The sequence below is a fragment of the Neltuma alba genome, unplaced genomic scaffold (assembly GCF_004799145.2).
Source record: "Neltuma alba isolate B1F8T4 unplaced genomic scaffold, ASM479914v2 tig00011641_pilon, whole genome shotgun sequence".
Taxonomy (NCBI): domain Eukaryota; kingdom Viridiplantae; phylum Streptophyta; class Magnoliopsida; order Fabales; family Fabaceae; genus Neltuma; species Neltuma alba.
In genome coordinates, this window is record NW_021636289.1 from 40,379 (window position 1) to 55,859 (window position 15,481).

General features: G+C 38.1%; 3 protein-coding genes, 1 long non-coding RNA gene and 1 other non-coding gene across 7 annotated transcripts; 3 read left to right on the forward strand and 2 right to left on the reverse strand.

The window, feature by feature from the left end:
• Nucleotides 1-2,097: 2,097 nt before the first annotated feature.
• On the reverse strand, nucleotides 2,098-12,108 carry LOC114716038 (uncharacterized). The gene is made up of 3 exons (XR_003737583.1): nucleotides 12,098-12,108; nucleotides 6,011-6,018; nucleotides 2,098-2,302 (listed from the first exon to the last, which is right to left on the reverse strand). It is a non-coding gene; the product is annotated as an uncharacterized LOC114716038 (long non-coding RNA).
• On the forward strand, nucleotides 6,832-7,497 carry LOC114716034 (uncharacterized). Its single transcript, XM_028900967.1, has one exon. It carries the CDS (start codon nucleotides 6,832-6,834, stop codon nucleotides 7,381-7,383), a length of 552 nt encoding a protein of 183 aa, XP_028756800.1. The 3' UTR covers nucleotides 7,384-7,497.
• LOC114716037 (uncharacterized protein At2g27730, mitochondrial-like) lies at nucleotides 8,871-11,986 on the forward strand. Of its 3 annotated transcripts, none has more exons than XM_028900971.1 (4): nucleotides 8,871-8,888; nucleotides 10,037-10,160; nucleotides 10,758-10,796; nucleotides 11,513-11,986. In XM_028900971.1, the coding sequence occupies exons 2-4, from the start codon at nucleotides 10,053-10,055 to the stop codon at nucleotides 11,723-11,725; spliced, it is 360 nt and encodes a 119-aa protein (XP_028756804.1). In that variant the 5' UTR covers nucleotides 8,871-8,888; nucleotides 10,037-10,052; the 3' UTR covers nucleotides 11,726-11,986. The 3 variants fall into 3 exon arrangements, with proteins under 3 accessions (XP_028756804.1, XP_028756803.1, XP_028756802.1); XM_028900970.1 differs by lacking the exon at nucleotides 8,871-8,888 and adding an exon at nucleotides 9,640-9,825; XM_028900969.1 differs by lacking the exon at nucleotides 8,871-8,888 and adding an exon at nucleotides 9,641-9,784.
• A 1,258-nt stretch (nucleotides 12,109-13,366) lies between the features above and the next one.
• TRNAP-AGG (transfer RNA proline (anticodon AGG)) lies at nucleotides 13,367-13,438 on the forward strand. Its single transcript has one exon. It is a non-coding gene; the product is annotated as a tRNA-Pro (tRNA).
• A 514-nt stretch (nucleotides 13,439-13,952) lies between these two features.
• Nucleotides 13,953-15,084, reverse strand: LOC114716040 (uncharacterized). Its single transcript, XM_028900974.1, has one exon. The coding sequence runs from the start codon at nucleotides 15,082-15,084 to the stop codon at nucleotides 14,086-14,088; it is 999 nt and encodes a 332-aa protein (XP_028756807.1). The 3' UTR covers nucleotides 13,953-14,085.
• Nucleotides 15,085-15,481: the final 397 nt, after the last annotated feature.

Below are 15,481 nucleotides of genomic sequence, written 5' to 3' on the forward strand. Positions count from 1 at the left end.
CAGGGATATTTCAAAAGATGCATGCCATATTTAATATGAAATCTTATAATAAAGTTAGCGTCTATAGTAGTACATGGTTGAAAAGGAAATCCCATAAAACATGAGATTTATGAACCTGGTTGGTCTCACTGATCTCCCGTGAATTTAACTCTCGCGGTGAAACTTTGTTATTAACTACGACCGGCTCGGACCTTTTTCAGAGATGTTTTGAAATCATCTAAAAGACCATAATGAATGTAACTAATGATTAATCAAGAATAAGACGAGTTGAAATCAAGAAGTTTAAAGAAAAATGAAAACTTTGAAAAGAAAGCAGTCAACTTAGTGTGAGACGGAAAAGCTAAGAGGAGAAAATATTTAGTGATAAAAAGCAAATCTTTGCTGTCTCCCACTGGTGGGATGGATGAAACAGAGATACCCAACATGTCAACTAAGTCACTTAAATGCGATTCTGAGGATCACCGATCAAGTCTAAGTCTTGGCTCTACAAAGTAGCAGCCCCACAAGGGTCGTGTTCTACCCGTCATGGTTTGATAAATGTGCAACCAGAATTCAAATTCCGTTGAATTCATTTCGTGGTTTAATTTCCGAGCAAAGACCCTTCACTGTGGTCATCTTTCCATAACTAATGCACTCTGCCAGTGCCTCCGTCTTCCAGCCCCATGAAATACTATCCATCCAAAATCACTCATTCATAACCTTTTTCTTTTTTTTCCCCCTCCTTAAAAAAGCACTAAAGGGAGAGATGCTAACAGCCTCAGATCATAAATGGGCTTCAAAATGCTGAGTTGAGTTAGACCAATTAAACCGTCATGGCCGTGCAACACCAATTCGTAGTAGTAATATCAACGTTAGAGTGTACCCAAAAAAAAAAAAATCAACGTTAGAGTCCACAAACTATGAGCATTTCTTACACTACCTAATATAAAAATTAGTTTGATTTTTAATTTATTTATAAACACAAGACTCTAATTAATTTTATCTCTTGTATTTATCCATAATTTTTAAAGTAATCCTTATAGTAATTGCACATGTTAAAGATTCCATCAAATAGTAGTTTTAGTTAATACACATAATTAGCAAGAATATTCTAGAAAAGATAACACATATTTATTATAAATAACTAATTTAACAAGCTTTCTTGATTTACTCAAATTAGTCAATTAGCTCTTATATTAAGGATCGAAAATAATATTATAAAATAAGTTGTTTGCAGAGTCAGCTTGGCTTATCTAACTCAACAAATTTAATAGCATATTATGCAAACATGTTCATTTAATAAGTAAAATTGAATGCAACCAAATTTTGGAACAAGCGAAATCCAAGTAAGCTACAAGCAATTGGATTCATTTACACCTCTACCAACCTTATGATGGTGTGTTTTGGGATAGGACATGCAAGGGCACATAAAAGTAAAGATGCAGTTATGAAAATCGCCCCCGCAACCTACTTCTCGCGGAAGCACTTAAATAAAGATGGCGTTCTTTCTGGTAGAAGCCTGGGCTCACCCAAACAGGGACCACATTTTGCCCAGAAGAATGTGACATGAAGCGTGAACAGTGTTTGGGTAAAATCAAAAGTCATCCCCTTAGTCACGCCGACAACCTCTTTGGAATCGTAAGTAATAGCGCTTATTATTATGCCATCAAGGATACCATAAAGGCGCACGTCAAGGCCTTCCAAGAAGAGGTAGGAGGGTTGTAAAACAATGAAAGGGAAGAAACAAACGGAATGCTAGTCTTCATTCCAAAACAGCCGCACGTCAACGCCCTATATCGGAGGCTTTTGATACAATACAGGCCTAGAAAATGAAACAGAAGGTGGAATGATCTCCAGTATCTCACATGTAAGGGAACGGATGAAACAGTTTGGGAAAAAAGAAAACGTAAACATGAGGGAGAAAACATAAAATGTCAGTTGCAACTTGGAAGTTTCCTACCAAGCACTCATTCCTGATTGTCCAAAAGGCTTGGGTTTGTTGTAACTTCCTAATTCATTCACGGGTGAGAGCTTAAGATTGAGCTTTCTCGTAATTAAATATATTTTGATAACTTCAATGTTTTGTTTTATAATTTAATACCTTCAATGGGCATCCAATGACTGGTTTAAGGAAAAGAATCCAATAGCCAATATTGTCTGAAAATAAACATACATCGCCCACCCCCAACAATGCATCATCATAAGCCAATTTCAGTCGTGGAAACTCTGCAATCATGCTGCTTCGCTCCATTATTGGCGCCAAAATCATGCCATCATTTTGGCGCCATCCTCTCTCTCCAATTCATCCTCCTACTACACTGATCTTTACGTTGCTCCTTCCAGTAGGATCTTGACACACGGCTTCCTCATCCCACAATCAGCGCTGTGTTTCAGGGCAGTTATCAAACACACAGCGACCGAACCAGTTGGGAATTCCAGAGGCGGCTGAGTGCTGCGCTTCTTGAATTCATCATTCGTGTGCCGTTCCAGGTAGCCAAAAGTCATAAATATTGTTTCTTGCTTTATTGTTTGCTGATGCAGTTTGCAACTGCGACAGGCTGCAACTTCAACTAACAGCAGTCTCAGGAGCAAATTACAGCAGCATCCCCAGAACCCAGGAAGCAAAGTTAGAGAAAACTCAGGGAAAAAACAAGTCAGGAGCAAAATAACAGCAACTTCGATTAACAGTAAAGTCCCAATGGTTGGTTACCCGCAAGGCCAGAACACAAGATCGTTCATGAAAGGAAAGTAAAACAGATCAGGAACAATCATCCACAGACCTTTTAAAAGAAGATTCTTTCAGAGGCACGCTATCAATTTAATAGCATGATACTGGCAAAAATGGAGAGAAGCCAGGCAGTGGTGAAGGGAGCACACAGACTTCTCATTTCATAAAGTCCTTAATTTTTAATCGCAATAAAGAAGGGAAAAGCAGTAATTAAACCACAATAGAGTATGATAGAGTGGCTAGAGCTATACCATATTTTTTATATACGTATATGAGTTCTCTAATCTCGAGTGTTTCAAATAAAGAAATAAACTGATCTCAGTAAGCCTTATTTGGCGACGCATAGTTCATATATATTTTGACTCAGATGGAAAGTACATCAAAAACTCAGCACATCCGATGAATTAATTTTGTGAATTGCATTATAAGGTGCCATTTGGTACGAAATATTGAAAATAGGCATTAGGATTATAATTGAAAAAAAAAATCATTAAAAAAACCTTTAGCATAAGTAATTGCTTGTTACATGGGATTAAACAAATCATAAAAGTAGGATTGGAGAATACCATTTCTCCTTTGTATTCTCCAATCCCATATATATGCGTTTATCTAATCCCATATCATAAGTAATATCTCGTACTAAACACTGTTTTCTCAGTCCTAATCCTAATCTTAAGAGTATATCCCTGTCCAACAAATGATCAAAACCAGAATGTGTCCAGTGAAAACGACGGGACATACAAAATCACTCCCGTAGAAGGAGGGAAATAAAACATTAACGAGCTCATAAATGACCGAATCTCTTTGGACTGAATGATCCGCCATGCCTAGATCTTGTAGAGCAGGTTTTAATTGATAAAAAGACGTCAGAAAGAAAATTTAAAATAGTAACTTGCTTCATGCTTACAATGGAGCGGCAATTGGCCACTAAGATACACTAGTTCAGAACAAATTCAGTATGATAATCTCAAATGTAGTCAAAAGAAGAAAATTGTGAGATAAGGCATCCAAGAATTACGAGTATCCAAATCCTTCAGTCAAGAAAACCTGTTTGCCGCCAAACCGCATTCCTGACCTGGCGTAAATCCCTCCCTTTCAACGTCCTCCCGGCTCCTTCAAGAACCGAGCTAGCAAGCATCGGGGACTGCGCAGAATTTCTTGCCACAGCCTGATGCGGGGGGAGCATTTCCTCACTTTCATCACCTTCCTCGTCAAAGTCCTCATCAAATTCCCGGCGTCTACTCCTCGCCATCATCATTGCTGGCGACATGACCGGCACATTCACCGGCGCAGACTGGGGGTACTTCACAGAGGACGATGAAGTATAGGAAGGAATTCGTTCCTGCGGTGGCTTCGGAATGGCAGGAATCGAACGGGAGGACGAGGAAGAGGTGGAAGACACAGATGCCTTATGGAACAGATGCGAAGTGTTTCGCGCGTTCGGGGACGGCTCGTCTTCAGGCAGAGCAGCGAGAATGCCAAATGTATCGAGCGGCCCAAAACCCTTATGGCTCTGATGAAGGTGGTGGCGTGGGGTGGATGAGGCGGAGGAAGATGAAGGGGTGGATGAATGGTTAGGCTCAGCATAGTCTTCGCTCATGAAAACAACGACGTCTTCGGTGAGCTCGTCACCACCATTGATCCTTCTGGAGGAGCTAGGGTTTCAAGGAGCGGCGCATGGGTTGAAACGCCAAGGAAGCGCTCGGAGGAGATGGGCTGCGGTGGCGGGAGCGATTAGAATCGTAAAGATCCATAGTAGCAGTTGGGGGCGTAGCCGAAATAAAATTAGCGTACGAGGTGATGATGGCCTGAGTTGGAATGAGTTGGGAATCTCAGATACAGAACGCTGGACAGTAGGAACCGGGCAGGTTTCCGCATCTTACAGGCTGAGGCCGGTGTGGAGTGCTGGACGTGTGACGTTTACCCTCATATTTATTTGAGTGAATTTACCCTCTTTTTCTTTTTTGGGTAAATTACCCTCATATTTATTTAATCTGACTATCTGAGCAGCATCAGCTCAAAAAAAAAAAAGACATCTGAGCAAGCAGGACATCCCACATCCTTGTAATTAAAATTTATATTTTTAAAGCAGCAATTTATATTATAATCAAATGACAGTATATAACCAATAAGTTGTTATTGAAATAGTATAAAGTGTTACTCAGTAAAAAAAACACAAATTCAAATATTAATAACATTCTTAATTCGGTAAGTGTTATTTTTAACTCTAAAATGATTTATAAAATAAATCAAAAAACAAGCATGAAAAATAAGTATCATGAAGGATATACATACATGAGCTATTGTCAAAATGTCAGGGGGAGTTTGACAAACTCAAAAACATCTAAAAAAAAAGCTTTCATGCAATGACACAACTTTTTTCTGTATATTTATTTAAATCATTTTAAAAAAACTAATTTAAATACACCTAATTCTTTATGGTTGTGTAACAAACAAGACATAACTTTTAAAATCAAATAAAAGAATTAAAAGTAAGTCTTTTTATTTTATCTGGGAATCTTGGGAAGCATATTTCAACTTAATAATATGATTTTATTTGGTTTAATCATTTATTTATATTTATTTTCATTTAAAAATAAATCAGAATAATGTAGAACTTAACATTAATTTAACTACTTTTATTGTCACAACATCTTAGAAAACTATGTGCAAATTTGAAGGAAAAAGTAGTGAAAGTCATGCTATCATTTTTTTCGCTAATGTGTAAGGCACTTCTAATTTACTTTATTAAAATGAAGAAAAATTTTAAATTTAATTAGTTTTATTTTTAATTAATGATCTTTTTAATTTTATTCCTATTTAGTATTATTTCAAATTTTTAATATAAAAGTCAGTTAATTGATTTAAAAAAACTGAGAAAGCTAAATGTTTAAAAAATAAATTTGCTTTACTTATGAATTGATATTTAATCTAATTATATATATATATATATATCTCATAGAGATAATGTAATATATGTTATAATTAAGTAATTTGATAATTTTTTTGATCTTTCTGAATTAGTTAATTAAATTTTATACTGTTTCTTGTCTTAATTATAAGACATCGTTTGTAAACTATAAACGAGATTTTATAATTACAATTGAAAGTAGTACTCTTCCGGTCCTTATTATAAGACCCAATTTGACTTTTTTTGGTCCTAATTATAAGACCCAATCCATTTTCTCTCTTATATTTATGCATTTTTTCCAAGATAATCCTTCTAATAATGATAGTTTTAGCCAATATACTTAATTAGCAAGGATATTTTAGGAATAACAACACTTATTTATTATAAATAACCAACTTAACTTACTTCCTTAATCTCCTCAAATAAGTCAATTGGGTCTTATAATTAGGACCGGAGGAGTATTAAAAACTGGAGGTATTATATATATTTAAAAAATAAAAATCTATAAAATAATAAATTAAAGATGAATTGTGTGGTATATGACATCCTATCCCCACTAGTTAAACAAAAGGGACCGTAAAATGGCAACTTTATAGGCTTTCTCATTGTCTCTAATGCCACCTTTGATTCTTATTATAAGAATTAGTTGTAGATTAAGAAAATTTGTTAAATTCGTTATTTGTAATAAATAACATTAAAAAAATCTCACTAATCATGTGTATTAGTTAGAATTACTATTTGATAAAATATTTAACATATGTAACTATTATAAGGACTATCTTGAAAAAAAATAAATAAACATAAGAGAGAAAATGGATTAAATTTTATATTTAAACTAAATTAAAAATGAATAAGTTTTTATATTAAAAATCGGTCAAAAAAAAAAAAAAGCGAAAACGTTATAACACAATGCGGTACCTGGGCTCCCAACTTCGAGAGATGGGCTTATACATGTCCCCCTGAAGCAGGAAGTGGAGATGAGACGATATTTGGGCCATGTGCCCATGTGCTCTTCCTCCGTCATTGTCCATGTGCTCTTCGGCGTCTTCCTGCTTCCACTTTTGACTCAATGACGAACCTGTCCTCTTCATCCACAAAATTCGCGGGGCTAAATTTGAGGGCATTTCCGTCATCTAAATAACTACCCTTAGCTCCTTCCTGCACTGCAGGTTTCAGATTGGGAATCTGATCCTGGAGGTGATGCGGAGCAGGCATGGACCAGAAGGTAAAATGGAGCTGGAGTTCGGCGATTGTCGGAGCTGCGTCGGCGGTGGCTGCAACGGCGCTTGTATCGGCGAAGCCCAAGGACCCAACCTTCCATCTCATATCAATCAGCTTCACCTCTTTGAAGCTCCACCTTCCTGTCCTCGACGCCGAGCTCATCCTCACCGTACACGTCACCAACCCCAACGTTGCTCCAATCCACTACTCCTCTACCTCCATGTCCATCTATTACCAGGGTTCGCTTCTGGGCTCGGCCGAGGTGCAGGCCGGCTCGCAGCCGCCCCGCTCCTGCCAGCTGCTCCACATTCCGGCCCGGCTTAACGGCCTGGAACTGGCCCATCACGCCGCTCAATTTGTGGCTGATGTCGCCAAGCGTGAGATGGTGCTCGACGCCGCCGTGGATATCAGTGGTACGGCCAAGGTTCTTTGGTGGGAACATAAGTTCAAGGTGCACGTGGATAGCCATGTCACCGTTGATCCATTGTTCCTTGATGTTATTGATCAGGAAAACAACTCTGAGTTGGAAGTGCTTGCAGCATAGGCCTTCAATCTCTATCGAACGCCCGATGTAATCTAATTTGACATTTGAAGGCCTATTTTTCAATTATTCGTTACCATTATTTATTTGGGGAGGCAAAACAGTCTCATTCGTAAATCAGGGGGCGATTGCAAAACCCAAACGCTTTTCGTTTCAAAGCACAAGAACAAAGATTACCAAGTTCAGCGTAACGCATTGTAGATATTCCCGTTTCTTAATCATCTGGCAGTGAAAAAAGTTGCAACGAAACAAAATTGTCACCGACTTGAGGGAAAAAACTAACCATTGTCTAGGACCAAATCAGAAGTAAGAGTGCAAGCCATGATCAGAGTGAAGAAGTGAGGGTCTAACAAAATGCCGTCCTCATGGGGATGGTAGGAGTATTAGTTCTCTAACAAATGTATGCAGGCTACTTTGGCACTGACGGAGAAAGAAATATCTTTAAGCTTAAGTGCTGCTGGATCTAGTGTAGATTTGCTGGCTGGCATGAGCAGCTATTAGCGTAACTGATCCTCTTGCCATCAAGTCCTTAATCGCCCGACGAGCCAAGGATCCGTTGATCTGTAAATGATGAAGAGAAGAACAAAGTTATAATAAAAATTACGTGCAAGCAATCAGCCAATCAACTTTCCTTCTTCATGAGGAAAGCAAACTAAGATCTTTTCTCAAGTCTAAAATATGCGTGTTGCGCACGCCAACAATAATACTTTCCAATGTCATATTCTTGGAAGGGACACACAAAGAACCCCTACTTTACAAATGACCAAGAAACAAGGATGCCTTTGCATACAAATAATAGGATTCCACTGGATACTTGTTATTCCGCCACGTACAGATCAAAACATTGTTGTCCACGGAGAAACTATGCTTCTTCAAATAGCTAACGGTTTTCAAATCAGGGAATACCACTCAGTAACATTCCTTTTTCAATCTCATTGCATAAAAAAGTACGGAGCGTGCAGAGAAGCTAAGAACGTACCCTCAATCTGTCAAACATGATGGATGGCGTAATTAAGTTGTACTTTGGAACTTCCGAAAGGAGCTTACCATAGGTTGCTTGATCAAACAATACCATGGTGTTCACCTTCTCCTTTTGCTTTCCCTTGCTCCACTTCTGAAGAGTGACGGCAGTCAGATGCACATTCAATTAGCTTCGTCAAGTTCAAGGCAAACTACAAAAGGCCATTGGGGAAAACAATGGTCTGATTCTTCAAAAGGATTACATTCTGACTTCTGAGCGACTTCTCAATTAAGAGATTTGAAGACCCTTACCTTGTTCTTTTGCTTCCCTCCTCCAAACTTGGCGGGCTTCGAGGATGGAGGAGGAGCTTTACTATCTTTCTTGGATGCCTAAAGAACACAAAAATATGAGCAAAAATCTCGAGAGAATTACGTAAGCACAGAGGTTTGGCCTCACCATTCGGTTCAAAAGAATGCAGATAAAGCAGGGGAAACCGTGGGAGTTGACCAGAAGCATGAGTTCTGCCGTCTTTTAACTGCCAAATAGGGTTTGATTTCTGAGTTTTTTCCTTTGTTTTCTTCCCCAAAACAAAATTTTGTGATTGTGAGTAGCTAGTTCGGGAGAAGGGGGCAATTTGGGTCTAGCCTAGCCATAGTAATGCCAAAACTTCGTGAATGACCAACCACATTATTTTAAAACAATTTTTTAAAAGTTAAAATAAGCTGTGGATGATAAGTTTTGTAAATAAACTAAAAATGAATACACGAAGATAAGTGAAGACACAATTAAAAATGTGCTTAAAATATTCTCTTACTGACCATCAATTATTAATCGCGATACTGTGCAAATAACACAAATTTTGTAATGGATGCTATGTCAAAATTTAGTTAATAAATTAAATGTTACTATATTTACACAAATTTAGACCAGCTTTTATTTGTAAATTTTAATTTCAACTCTTTCAAATCATTGTCCAGTTAGGACACTTGCAATAAGAACAGCAAATATATTTTCCGCCAAACAAGATACAAGTGAAGACATATGGATGTAAATATTTATCACTCAAATTTAAAGAAAAATATCATTATCAAAAATTGAAATCAGTGATCTTTTTATTGTGGTTATTTTGCTTGCTTAATTTCGTAAGGCTTCGGAGAAATAGCAAGAAAATTCTACAACCGCCTATTCTTTTTTTTTTTTTTCCCCTCTTCAAAAAAAATCTGCAACCTTCTGAATCTGATGCCATTAGGCTTTTGGTCCAGAAAAGGCCTGAAATAGAACAAACGAAACCGGCTCTTCGCGCCGAAGCCATTCGTTGCTTGAACCTGCCCCTTCGCCCGCATCTAAAGGGGTTGTCCTTAAACCCTTGTGCGCCTCTTCCCCTACGCAACAAGAACTCTCGCATTTCTTTCTCTGAGCCTCTCGCCCTGTGCACTGATTCTGGTATCTATTTCTTCTATTCCGAAAAATCTTGTCATTTTGTTTTAAGGACCACCTTGAATTTGCTATGCTTTCTCTACATCAACTTTCTGATTTCATTTATTCAATCGATTTTCTTCTGAGAGTTTACTTAGTTTTCATTTTATTTCAAATGGCAATAGATAGGGGATTTCGCCTTTCTTATGTTTGTTCCTCCAATCATCTTAAATTTTGACATGACGAGTAGATTTAGCATTCATCGTCTCATTTACACAGAACAAATTTGAGTGTGATGGCGACGCGGATGGCTGCGAGATTTGTGTCCAGAAGACTGTATAGCAGTGGCAATGGCAGAGTACTTAGTGAGGAGGAAAAAGCTGCAGAAAATGTTTACATTAAGGTAATCTTGAAATCTCCTAGCGTAATCTTGGTTCTATATGTTCTTTTTATCCTGATATGAACTTTTGTAAGTTGATGACATTGCCAGGAACTTCGGAGTGTTAGTGTAGTGTCTTCATTGCAAGCTTTCGATCGGTTATCGAACAAATTTTAACAGATAATAGGGCATCCATAAGTTATTTTTATTGATTCTATCCTTGGCGCTTTTCTCTGGCATATGGTGCAGCATCGCCGTGTTTCTTTTTTCCCCGCATTTTAGCATTCATTTTGTTTGTAGATTCACAAGTATCTTTGTATGGTTAGGATTTGACATGGTGTTCCAAAGGTTGGGAGGTTTCCAACGAGCTGAGCAAAACTGCTTGGCGTGCGTATAACACCAATGCTTGTGAAAAATTATTAACATGCATTGGTAACGAAAAATCGCCTTAGTGGTTCGTACTGGCAACATAGCAATGTCTGAATTTGAATTTTAGGTGTATTGAAATGAAGATACTGTTCTTTGCCAGTTGACTTTATTTGTCTATTATGAACATCACCAGAGGATTTTGCTTTCTCAATTCCTCCTGCCTTATGTGTTTATTGTTTTTGGATAGTGCAGAAAACTGAGCAAGAGAAATTAGAGAAGCTTGCTCGCAAGGTATTGTCTGACTTGAGATATTATTGATTTTTACTTGTTGATTTCATTGCTTCAATTGATGTGATAATTAAATATTTCTTGCTAATGCTTGGTGACTGGAGTGGTAAATGAGAAAAATGATCAGTGAGTTAGGTAAGATAAGAAGGGTGGAGCATGCGTGGTAAGCCAAGGGAACACAAGGGAACAGACCTATTGTCAAATAACTTTGCTGAAATTAACTGTAAACATGAGGCTGGGAACTGGTTTTTATTTCTTTTGGTGCTTGGTTCAGAAATATTTCTTGTTAATACCTGCTGGCATGGGGTGATAAATGAGAAAAATGACGAGTGAGTTAGGCAAGATGAAAAGAGTGGTGGATGCGTGGTAAGTCAAGGGTACACAAGGGAATGGACTTATCGTCAGATAACTTTTGGCTGAAATTAACTGTAAACATGAGGCTGGAAACTTGTTTTTATTTCTTTTGGTAGTGTAATTATGCTTTTTAAACATTACAGATTCTTGATCATGACCCCATGTACAACATTTTAACTAGAGGGTAAATTATTTCTATGGTGTTGATTTTTCGTGACATTTTCCTGATTTATTCCCATGGAGTCACTCTACTAACAGGTTAAAATGATTTATATCAGCGAGTCACCTTTGGATTAGTAGTTTTTATTGTGCGCATGCATAATATTATGCTTTAAACTTATCAGTCAACATTTATTCTAAATCAGGGTCCTCAACCAGACAGTAAGGCAGCGGCAGGCTCGGGGGGTTCAGTAACTGACGCCAAACCCAGCTTGGATTCTACAGGAACATCATCTGCCGAGAAAGTTTCTACTGACCAGTACCGGAACTATGCAGTTGTTGCTGGGACCATTACAATTCTTGGTGCTTTGGGATGGTACCTTAAAGGCACTGCGAAGAAGCCAGAAGCGCAGGATTGAGGCTTGCTTCGATAGTTGCACTGCCTTGATGCATGTTGCCATAGTTTGGTAATGGTTGTAGCAGCTAGACAAATAAATGACCACACAATACCTGTGTTCTACGTTCCAACATACTATCAATATGATTGGCTTCTTTTATGTTTCTCAATAATTTGCAGTTTGCAGATGATCTATATTCTCTGGATTCTACGCACTTTGCGTGAGGACTGAGTCACATCGAATTTGTTTTGATTGAAATTGTTCTAATGGCGTGAGATTATTCATTTTGTTGCTCTTTTTGGTCATAATGATAGAAGTTGTGCGTAGGATACCTAAAGAAACAGTTCAGAAAGTATTTTAAATTTTTACTCGCGAAGGGGAAACAGTGTTTACAAATCAGTGTATAAAACATCTGGAATCAATATATTAATGCAAATTTATGGAAATAGCAATTATAACTTATAATGTAAATGAGTACAATTTATTTTTTAAATGCTGCATATGTTTCTCGTCATGAATTTAGAGAGTTCAGATTTCATTGTTATAATATTTTTACTTTGGGACATGCAAAATTTAAAATAATGATTTTCAATTTTTATTTGCTTAAAAATAAAAATTATTTAAATGGTAAAAATTGAACATTTTGAATCTATATTGATGTGGATGCTCAATATTTAATTCCACTTTTTGTTTTTATTGGACCTGAAGTTTGGAAATTAAACATCTGGGCATTTGTGGGCTTCGTTGGCATCCTAGATATTGAAACCCCGTGTCCACAACTTGTTCTTACTTCCTAGACTTCTGACATTGATCAGTGATCACTACTAATGCAATTTGTTCTGACCATCGGGCTTAGCTATTGAGAAGGATATTTTTATTCTCCCCATTTTATAGTGCTGTTTTTTTTTTTATAATAATATGAATTATACTACAAAAATAAGTTTTGTATTAAAAATGGGAAGGCTATATTCGAACGATTTGTTGGCGTCAATACATCTGCCGGCTGAAGAAGATAAACACTCTTTGTAGTCCTGCAATCCAAAATCGGGGACTTGTTTTGCTACGTGGCTCGCGCAAATTAATCCGCCTTCCACTTGCACCGTTGGTATTTGATCCAAGAAACACGCGAAGCGAGACATCCCTGCGCGCAAAGACGGTGCTTCTTTTCTTTTCTTTTTTGAAAGGCTATTATTCTTGTTCCTCCTAATTATAGCGTCCTCTTTTGCTCAGAAAAAAATTATAAATTGATTTGATTCGGTTAATTTAGGAGGGAAAAGAAAAAAAGAACCCCTTTTCTGTGGTCTCCGAATTCTCGGGAGGCAGATCATGTAGGTGAAATAACAATCCATGGATTGGGGATCAGAAGAAAATCGGATGCTCCATTCAAAATCACAGTCGGTGCTGGATTCACATCACGATGTCCATATGTTAACGCGGCATTTATGGTCCCAGGTCAGATCCTGTATTAAATGCTCTTATCTCCATGAGTTGGCGTCTCTTTCACAATCTTATCGTCATCACTATGATTCTGGCTTAAGATTTTATTTCTCGACCACGCCGCTTCTTTTCCGCGCTTCATCCTTCTAGTTCTTGTGCAATAAAGTTTGCAGGGTTACGTGAATCTTTAACTTACTCTACTTAACAGTAACGGGCTCACAACGAGGGCATTTGGTCTAGTGGTATGATTCTCGCTTAGGGTGCGAGAGGTCCCGAGTTCAATTCTCGGAATGCCCCCATCTTTTGTTTTAATTCTGCTCTGTCATAGAAGAAATTCTGTTCTTTTACCTTGTTCCCCGAACAGTTTAACCCTTCGAATTTCAGCTAATGTCATATTCTCTCTAATCATTTGATTAAAAAAATTGCGACTTGAGTCATCAAATATTAAAGACTCCAGTTTAGAGTTTAGAACCAATGTGAAGTTGTCAATCATGCTTTGGCGGTGGAGAATCTTGGGGGCTGTGCGCGCGCGCTGCCTTTATTTTCTCTTCTTCGTTTTTCCCCCAAAGCAGAAGGAAAAGCAAGAAAACTTGGTCAAGCGTTATGATTATTTCCTACATTTTTGAAATGGCTATGTTCTTAGTATGTGTAAACCATTGAGGGAGTAGTTCCGAAGGCAATTGATCCAACAGAATTTAGTACTTGTTAGTTTCACGTTGTTAATTACGCACTCTTAAATTCAAAGTTGAGCCAAAAATAAAGCCTCGTAATCATGGGATTCAAAACTGAGAAAACGTAGAACCGTAGCATAGTAGATTTTATTTTAGCCTTCCTACGTTTCATGAATTGGCTCCCGCATCAATCCCTCATACTTCGTTACCCTGATCTCCTACACAATCAAAGTTTTTCTTTTTCCGTGTTCTCTTCATCCTCATCTATACTTGCTATATCATCATCTTTTTCTTCCTCGTCTCTACTTTCTGCATCATCATCATCCTCTCTTCCTCATTCTGTTCTTCCAGAAACTCATCATCCGGCAGCACAAAGCGCAGCTTCAGCCTTCCATCTTCTCTATTAGCGTAAAGAAACTCCCGTGTGGGTATTCTTATTTCTTTCAAAACAAATCTACCTTTGTCCCTGTAAGACTTGAACCAAACCCAAGGCTTCCCAGTGCTCCCTATGCATGAAATAGGAGGAGGGAACTCCAGCCCCCTGATCCTTGACTTTCTGCACTCTCCATATGAATCTTCTGGAGCGAAATTATTCTTCTTGATACCCACTTTCTCGCTTTGAGTTTCCCAACAACACTCATCCATTCCTGCTTTCAACTCTTCCGTATCGTCTGAGCTCTCAAAACCGAGGCCCTCTGTGCAAAAATGCAGACTATCAGAATTAAAAGATGAAAAACTATCGCTACTCTTGTGACGTATGATATGTTTTGATTCCGGTGTGCTCTGTTTTGAGTTGAGAACATCTTTATGATCAGGCTTTTGAAGGCCTGTTGATGGTGAAGTAGAAACAGGGTCAGAGGAAGAAGGGGATTGTGTAGGACTTTCATTGAAATGGAGTTCACCAAATAATTCAGTAATCGAAGATCCGTCAACGGGTCTGGCGGATCTAATTTTATTGAACGAGAGGGATTCAAGCAGAGTTGGGCTTTGTGGCAATGGATTCTCGAAATCAAGATCCTCTGGGGTGCTTGCAACAGAGGTTTGGTTTATGTCAGAGCCAAGGTCTAATGATGGTGAAGTTGGAAGAAAGGGAGATGAAGAGGAGGGTTGAGGACTCTCCTTGAAATGGAGTTCACCAAATAACTCCGTAAAGGAGGAATCGTCAGTGGGTCTGATGGTTCTAATTTGGTTCAACGAAAGGGATTGCATAAGCGTTGGGTTTTCAGGCAACGGGTTTTCAAATATGCGATGCAGGCTCGTGCCGGAAGCCATGGCCTTTGCTCTGTTTTTACTTTTCTAAGAGACGAGAGCAAAGACAGCAAAGATTGTTGAGAGGAGGAGACAAAAGGGGCGAAAAAAATAAAAGGGTCACGAGAATAGCTTGATCTAAAAAAGTCGAGAGCAAGATGCTATTAAGTAGGAGGTTCTATTTTTTTTCTCTTTGAATTTTTTTTTTGTGCGTGATAGTTTTGAAGAATCAATGGGTGGCTACAGAGATTGGTGTAAATTTGGCGACCACAAATGCCTATAAATTTCAGTAAGCAGCATGGAAAAGTTTCCATATTCATTTACCACTACGCGTAAGAGATAGATAGATTCTCTCTTTCAAATTCGAGGTCCCCTCGCCCCTCTCTCTTTCGGAAAAGCATCTAATCTTGAAGGGAGAAAA